This window comes from Octopus bimaculoides, chromosome 11, assembly GCF_001194135.2.
Source record: "Octopus bimaculoides isolate UCB-OBI-ISO-001 chromosome 11, ASM119413v2, whole genome shotgun sequence".
NCBI classification, from domain to species: domain Eukaryota; kingdom Metazoa; phylum Mollusca; class Cephalopoda; order Octopoda; family Octopodidae; genus Octopus; species Octopus bimaculoides.
In genome coordinates this window covers 47920223-47929299 of record NC_068991.1, presented here as the reverse complement: position 1 = coordinate 47929299, position 9077 = coordinate 47920223, and the positions used below count along the sequence as shown (strand labels likewise).

At 36.1% G+C, this 9077-nt stretch overlaps 1 protein-coding gene across 1 annotated transcript in view; it reads left to right on the top strand.

The window, feature by feature from the left end:
- The first annotated feature begins 5059 nt into the window (after positions 1 to 5059).
- The window catches only part of LOC106870842 (26S proteasome regulatory subunit 4), a 22244-nt gene continuing 18226 nt past the window's right edge, over positions 5060 to 9077 (top strand). Inside the window, exon 1 of the mRNA XM_014917072.2 lies at positions 5060 to 5208. Within this exon, the coding sequence (XP_014772558.1) occupies positions 5206 to 5208 (3 nt within the window). The 5' untranslated portion in view covers positions 5060 to 5205. The remainder of the gene's footprint in view (positions 5209 to 9077) is intronic.

Below are 9077 nucleotides of genomic sequence, written 5' to 3'. Positions count from 1 at the left end.
GGGGGGGGGGGGCAAACACACAAACATATACACAGACACATACATACATATATATATATATATATACATATATATATACGACGGGCTTCTTTCAGTTTCCGTCTACCAAATCCACTCACAAGGCTTTGGTCGGCCCGAGGCTATAGTAGAAGACACTTGCCCAAGGTGCCACGCAGTGGGATTGAACCCGGAACCATGTGGTTTGTAAGCAAGCTACTTACCACACAGCCACTCCAGACAATTTCTTTTCTTTTTTTTTTTTTACATCTTTCATTAAATATCTCTTAAGAGCGAGAATCAAATACTTTTAGTGATGGATATGAAAGCTGTTCTAACAAGAGATCAAGAGATCCTGAAAAAGTATGGTAAAGCAAAAAATATCAATTCTTTTTTCTTTTTACTGTGTAATGAACATCATTACAGAAATGACTATGAAACTTAATTCGGCGATCAAAGGACCAAACTAGGATAAGCGTTGAGCATAAGCAGAAAATTGTTAGCTATTTCTCCTTGTTTTATGCTTTAGGTTCAAAAGTTTTTCTTTAAGTATAGTTATTCTATTTTCTCGGCTGCACATTTTAAATCATCAAACGAATTTTTGAATTCCCATTTATCTTTTACTTGTTTCTGTCATTGGACTGTGGCCATTCTGGAACACCGTCTAGAAAGCTTTTAGTCAAACAAAACGAAGCTAAAACTACTTTTTGTTAAGTCTAGTACTTATTCTATCACCTCTTCTACCGAACCGCTAAGTTACGGAAATGTAAACAAGTCAACTCCAATTGTCACACGGTTTGAACACACACGCACACCCACACACACGCACGCACACACACACGCACACTCACACACGCGCACACCCACACACACGCCTCGCGGTTTTTTCCGGTGCTCTGCGTTCTAAGTTCAAACCTCGTTATGGTCTACTTCGATAGTAACTTAATCCATTTAGCGCCACACCTAGTGGTTTAGGTGCCCTTAACTCTGTTACAAGCATTTTGACCAGGTTACTGGTTTAAGGATACCTTCCCCTCTCCCTCCCTTCCACGTATCTCGGATGCCCTGCAAAAGATTTATGCGCCTTGCCTTCTCTCTCGACCAAAAGATAAAAAATATATTCCCACATCTTAATAGGTGATAATACAAACAATTATTAAATCTATTGATCTATTACAAAACACGTATCGCCTCACGACAGTGATTCCAGAAGGAGTTATCTATGTTTCTCAAAGTTTTATAGCATTCAACTATAGTTTTTTCGCAATTTTGAACAAAAGATAAGAATTAGGGAATTGTTGCAGACATTTGCATTGCTATATATTGAGAATTTTCCGACTCCCAGCTGCCTCAAATATCTTGTTGATAGTTGGTATGGTAAGCCTATTATGTAGTTACTTACCTGAATTTCCCATACCCGGAAAGATGGTTGTATAAACATAAATAAAGTCATTTGTTCATTAACATTAAAACATCGGCAACCTCCTTTATGCTGACATGTGATTTATACATATGATACTGAAGATGTTGTTGTTTTGTTTGTCCCTAATGATGACAACCAATCAAATCTCTAATGATGATATGTTTTACTAATATTTTGTCATACTTTGCCTGACAGAATAGGTATGGCGAGAAAGTAAATCATCAGTTACGTACGAATGTACGCGCGTGCGTCTGCACGCGTGCATGTGTGCGCGCGTGCGGAGGTATGCGCGTGCGGGGAGTGCGCGTGCATGTGTGCGCGCGTGCGGATGTACTATGATAGGAATTGTTTCTGTTTTTAGATTCCACATTAGAGTTACCTCTATTTCCAGGTCTTTGTATTTTGATAGTTTCTCCATTTCTTTTAGGGAAACGTTGTCATCTGCTGGTATTGATACATTAATTAGAAAGCATTTTTTTCCTTCATGATCTTTGACAACTATATCTTCTCAAGATCTTTACTCACTGTTCCCATGACTCCGACAATTATTGGTACTACTACCACCTTTTTCATCGACCACAACTACTTAACCTCCCAAGCTAACCTGTCATATCTATCGACTTTTCTTTCTTCCTTATCGCATACCTTATTGTCAGCTGGACATGCTATATCTATGATCCAGCATAGTTTGCTTTCTTTCTCAATTAACACTATGTCTGGTTTCCTATTCTCTATCGCATGGTCGCACTGAATCATAAAATCCCATAGGATCTTTGCATTATCGTTTTCAATTATGCCTTCGGGTTTATGTTCGTACCACTTTTTTGCTCTGTCAAGTCCATACTTATTGAAAAGTGTCCAATGGACAATCCTTGCAATATTGTCATACCGTCTCTTATATTCTTTCGGGGCTAATACGCCATACGGTTTCACCATTTTGTCCACAAATTCTGCACTTATCACTTTCTGATTTGTTGCCTATTCTGTATTTGATGTAATTGGTTCTTAACGCTTGCTTTTGAGCAGCACAGATTAGAGTCTCCGTTTCCGGTTTTAAATCACTTTTAGTCATCCATAGCCATCTTTTTGCTCTGTCTGTCTTATCTTCAACATCCCTATGAAATCGTCCATGCAGTCTTTTCTCTATCCACCTATTTTCAGTTTCATTCACTCGCAAGTGCTTACACAGTGCTTTATTTTTACAATCTTCCATCCTACACGACCTTCTTACTTCCAATAACCGTGGTTCTGTGGCATTTTTTACATACCATGCTATGTTGTTTTCTTCTGCTCTAATACATCCAACCAGTCCTCTTCCCCCTCTTTTTCTTGGTACATACAGTCTGTCTGTGTCTCTTTTTGGGTGGAGTATCCCATATTTAATCAGCAACTTCCTTGTCTTTCTGTCAAAGCTGTGTAGTTCGTCTACTGTCCATGCGATTACCCCTGCTCCATATGTAAGTCGTGAAACCGCCCAGGTGTTGATAGCTTCAATCTTATTCCGTTCGTTTAATTTCGACTTAAGGATCAGTTTCAGTCTGCGCAAGTACTCTACCTTAAATTTTTCTATCATTTCTTTCTCCATGAATTTATCCATTTCCAAAATCCGCAAGTACTTATAGCCCGTCTCTTCTATCTGCTTCATAACTTCCCCCGATGGTATCGCTCGCCCGTCCATACATTTGATTTTGCCTCTCTTCAACACTAACACACCACACTCCATTCTGACATCAGCACTGAAAGTATACACCGTATCAACGAGGGAACTGACTTGGGATTCGTCTTTACCATAAAGTTTGAGATCATCCATCAATAACATGTGGTTGACTTTTTGATGGCGGCTTTTGAATACATACCCAGCCTTTACTTTCCTCAGAATCAGTGTCAGTGGTATTATGCACAGTAGAAAGTTCAATGGAGACAGGCAGTCCTCTTGGGAGATGACTCTCCTGATTTCTATTGTCCCTAAACTTCTTCCTTATGCTGCCAGTTCCGTCCTCAACTTCGCCATACTTTTACCAAGCAATCGCCCAACATTCGATGCAATACCAAATAGGTTCATGCATTCCATAATCCAAAAATGTGGGATCATATCGTACGCCTTACGATAGTCGATCCATGATATGGCTAAGTTAGTTTTCCTCCTCTTGCAGTCTCTAAGTACAGATTTGTCTACCAGGAGTTTATCCTTGGTACCTCTGCACTTACACTTGCAACCCTTTTGCTCATGTGGCAGGATTTCTGATCAGACATGCAAGCAAACAACTCTAGAAAACTTTAAAACTTTAATATCTACAATTTTGTGTGAAAATTTTATCTTTCTTTTCTCCCTGACTCCCGAATATATAAAGATGCTTTTTATTGCAACAACACAATTAAATTTACAATTTAAAAAATTAAGGAGGTAAGCACCTGCCAATATATACAAACTGCACAAACACAAAAACTGTAAACCACAGCAAAATTCATTAAAAAAAAAAAGAATAATTTCAAAGGAGCAAAAATTATTATTATTATTATTATTATTATTATTATTATTATTATTATTATTATTATTATTATTATCATCATCATCATTATTATTACCGTCATCATCATTATTAAAACGATGAGCTGGGAGAATCGTTAGTATGCCGGACAAAATGCTTACCGGCATTTCGTACATCTTTACTTTGTGAGTTCAAATGCCACCAAGGTCGACTTCTCCTTTCATCCTCTTGGGATAAATAAGAACCAGTCGAGCACTGGGATTAATGTAACCGGCTTACTCCAGCCCGCAAAATCTCAGTCTTGGTGTATAGTAGAAAGGATTATTGTCATCATTGGAGAGAAAGAGACAAAATGAAAAGGTGAAAAAGAAAAAAAAATTAGGAAGAAAGGCCAATCTCATGGGTAAAGGTAAGTAACTCTTTCAAAGAGTTATATTTATCTCCCTTGGAGAACTTGTGTTTGTTTTTGTATTTACCTGCAAACCAAATAATCGAAATTTTTTGCCTTTGAAAAAGAAGCATGAACATAACGACGCGCTCTTTTTTATCGGAGAAACATACCTCTCTAGTCTTACACCAGTGCAGTAAACAATTATAAACGCCAAAAAAAAACATGGAGGCGAATTAAATAGATTTTCAATTGTGTTGTGATTCCTGACCGAACTTTTACTAATATTACTACTGGATTTGGAACGGCATGAACATCCCCTAATCTTTTCCTTAAAATTCATTGTTTTGCAATTACCAAGGAAGAAATTGATATATGTGCGTGCGCGTATATGTATGTATCTGTGCATGTATAAATACACACACACACACACACACAGATACATACATACATAAATACACACACACACACACACACAATACATACATACATACATACATACACACACACACACACACACACACACACACACACTTATATAATTGATAATTGATAATAAAGTTATACATTTTTATCTTAAATTAGAATTTCACAAAAGTAACAGCGGTTGGGAATGACCAAGTTTTGTCGTTTCATACTTAAGGTCACCATTAAGCCGTATAAAAGGTGTAAATGAAGTGAAACAGCTGCGACTGGTAATAGAAACCCTGAACTCATCTTCAGATATCTCTGAAATTTGATTACTTAATGAAAAAGAAGAAGAAAATACAACAATCAGAAATTCCAAGTTAGATAACTCTGTTGTGCTGGTCCGTTGTAGATGGCAGCACTGTCTTACCGGAAGATGACAAAGCACATCAATTAAGAAGTCAGTGTTTCCAACCCGTCTCTGTCGTATTAAATATACAATGGTGAGTTTATTTGGACATCTCTGCCAATTATTTCTGCTCTTTCTCAACTATTCTATACAAATACTCCATAATTTCGTATTCCTTTACAGCACGCTGATTTATATATATATATATATATCATCAACAAAACGGGCTTTCAGAAACTAATGAAGCTTTAAAATAAAGAAGACTTCTTTTCCACCGATCATGCTGATTACAAATTTATGGATAATAGTTTGTTTTAATCGTTTATGGTTTGCAATTTCTAGTCTTGGTGTTCCTTTGCTATCATAAAAGGCCCTGCATTTTTGATATTCTTGATTTATGTAATCCCATCAGCCTATTCAAATGTTCATGCAACAGAGGTCTAATAAAAATACCGGTAATATATTCGGTTTCGATTCAGTGGACCTTTACCTTTTCTTCTTTCTTTAAATCGTTAGAGTATTTGTTCTGGCTCCCTTTATGTTCCGAGTCCGAATCCTGCCGTGACCAACTTTAGCTTTCATCCTTCGGGGTTCAATAATGTAAAGTGCCTCCAGTCAAGTTCCTCGACTAACTCCGTCCCATTAGACTTCAGGCCTTCGCTCTATGATAGAAACCTTTATTATCATTGTTAATGTCCTTTTGAAAAGACGTATTACTGTTAATTCTGTTCAATTGGGCAGAGGACTGAGATGTGGTTATTTTTAATAATAATTAACGTGTTTTACATATTATATGATCTTGAAGCCACAATCATGTGGGAGGAGATGGAATCGAAACTAATTACATTAATGGTATAGGGCTAATGCAGTTTCTTACCTCTCCTTGAAAAATACATTTTTTTTTAATTCATTGAGATGGATGCTTATAATTGACGTCGACGGGGTTTCAACTGAGATTACAGAGGGATGGGACCAATACTGCAGTTTGCCTTGTACTTTAACCGTTTCTACCCTAGTACATTACCGCTTGTGATAATTCGCGTTGCTATTACCTAATGGAATGAGTAAGGGTGTTATTGTAAGTAAAACTTGCTACCCCAGGTAGTGAAGTATTCTTTAAACATTAAGAGATGCAGTGATAGATTTGCTTAAGCATCGAAATGTCTCGCAACTTTTTTTTTCCTTTCATCTCTATTTGTTTCTATTGTATCATCTTTGGGGTTTAAGTCGTTTATTCTACCCCAAGTGCTTTATCTGGTTCGTCATTCATTATACAGTGGAACACTTTATCTCATTTCACTCATACTTTGATACTGCATTATAAGGCGTTTTTATAAGAATGTACAGATTCTCGTCCCTACATACACACACCAGTATAAACATGTACACTCTCTCAGACTCATATACACACATAATCTTACGATTACCTGATTTGTTACCTAATATATGTGTGCCCACACATTGTTATATGAATTGTTTTCGAAGTCTTGATTTGTCTCTTTCTCCTAATGGCTTCTTTAAGGCTTTGGTGTGTCTCAAAGTGCCACTCTGTTCACAGTACAGCCACATTCTAGAAAACCAAGGACAAGTTGCTGGCTTTTGAACTTCTTATGAACTAAGCTTTTGTTTCCAGCTCAGACACACCCATGTTTCATTCCATCACCTATTTGGAAAAAAAAAAAACACATTTTCATTCATTTCAAACATTTGCATCAGATCAGTGATGACTTCACTGTTTTCACTTTCAAATCAAATGTCATCTGCTAAGGTGCCCACTTGTTCTACTCACTGGCAATTTGAGTCAACAATTGCAGTTGATGGTTTGTTAAAAGATATTTATTAACAAGAGGTAACATTTATCCCCACTTAAACATGGTTGTTCTGTTGGAACAAACTATACTGCAATAGCTGCCATGAGAGGAACTCTCATATTGGCCTTTGATGCAATGGTTTGTCTTTAATGCTGGTTTCTCAGTTTTAAACCTTTCCATCCCTCTGTATATATTGCCATTGTTCATTGTGTCATCTCCATAAATAACTTGTAGCTCTCTGTAGATATTGGACTCTACCTTTGACAAAAACATGATGATGGTACATTGCTTCTGCTTGAAGAAGTGGTGTTCATCTACCAACATGTACACTTTGAATGACCTTTGTCAGTTAATAAAAAAACTAATCCCACTTTTGCATTACTTTCAAAACAACCTTCATTTTCTAAACTCTATGCTTTGGCTGTCTTACAGACTGATATTACAGATATGCATGATCATATGCAAATTGTAGAACATACTTCCAGGTTTGGAACTTCTCTGCAACTTTTCTGCTCTAATAAAAAAGAAATACAGCATATAAAAGTTCCCAATAGTACTGAGTCCTGAAATCTTATATTCTAGCCTCAAGAATTATGATTAAAATGGGCTGAGACTGTATCACCTCAACAGCACTATAGGCCCCTATAAACACAGCAAGGGCATACATAGATTTACATTGGATCCCTAGATCTGTGGAACCCCTGGGTAAGTGTCTTCTGTGCTCATACCTTAAGACAGGACTGGGCTAAAGACCTGCACACTAAATGCCTCAATGCACTCAGTGTATTCCACTTTGCTAAATTTCTTTTCCTGTTAGACAAATGCAAACTAGCTTGTAGCTTTTTCCTAACCAAAAACATCTCTTGTAATTATTTCAGTATGGTAATCACTCAGTATCCTGGCATAAACTCTATCTACATTTTATCCAAACTAACTCTAGTTTATAATAATTTGCTAGCTACTTTTAAGACATGGTACATCCATTCTGTAATTGCTCTTCTGAAACTGTTAAAACTGTAATAGATAACATTAATTTCCTATGTTACTTAATCATGCTGATGAACTCCCATCAGTTTTTACAAACAATCCAATGTTTGATCAACCTGCTCATTGAATTATACTGTAGCTAGTTGTTCCACAGACACATATACTATTAAACATATTCTTCTCACTGACACAGCATCACCAAATTAGATCTTCAGATTTCATGCAATAGGTCCATCTAATGGGCTACTCCACGAATTCATCCACAAGACTTCAATTGAGCTTAAGTATCATGCACTTAGACTGAACATAGGACCTTGTAATAATATAACCACTTTTTCTAAATTGAAGTAACTAATATATGACATTTGTTGATTCATCACTATTAGTAAACATTTCACCTCATTAATGGTTTTACCAAAATTTTAGACTTCTCTTCCTTATAGCAAAATAATTTATTCCATTTTTGTCAACATTTTGTACTGTGCCAACATAAACTATCACTAGCTTCTTTGTACACTACTGTTTCACTATGCACAACATATCCTGACAACTTATCAATGAATATCCTCGATAAATGTACATTTTCCTTACCTTCATTTTAAAGTCCACTTTTCTGTTTGTGTGGATCAGATGGAATTTTATTGAGGCAGATTTTCTATAGTCAGTACCTTTCCTGCCACCAACCCTCACCTATTTCCAAGCAAGATAATATTTCCCCATGGCCAGAGCTTTTTTTTTTGTGTTTTCTTTTGCAGAGTATTGGAAATGAATGACACTATTTATTTGACAGTGATACTCATTTACAACTATCACTCAGTGTTAAGACAAAGAAGCACAAACATACACACACTCACATATGTGTATACATGCATATGTGTATGTATATATATATATATATATATATATATATATACACACACACACACACACATACATACAATATCTCACAGAAGTATGCACACCCCTAAAAAATTTCAGTAAAATTGCCATTACTCTGATAATATCAAAGGAAATCAAATGAAACTTATACTGAATAAAATATATTATACATGCAAACATTATACAAACTTGGAACAATAAACATTTTCAAAGATATGAACGAAATATTAATTTTCAAACGATACAAAAATATGTACACCCTAAAGAATTATTTGCTATATTCAAT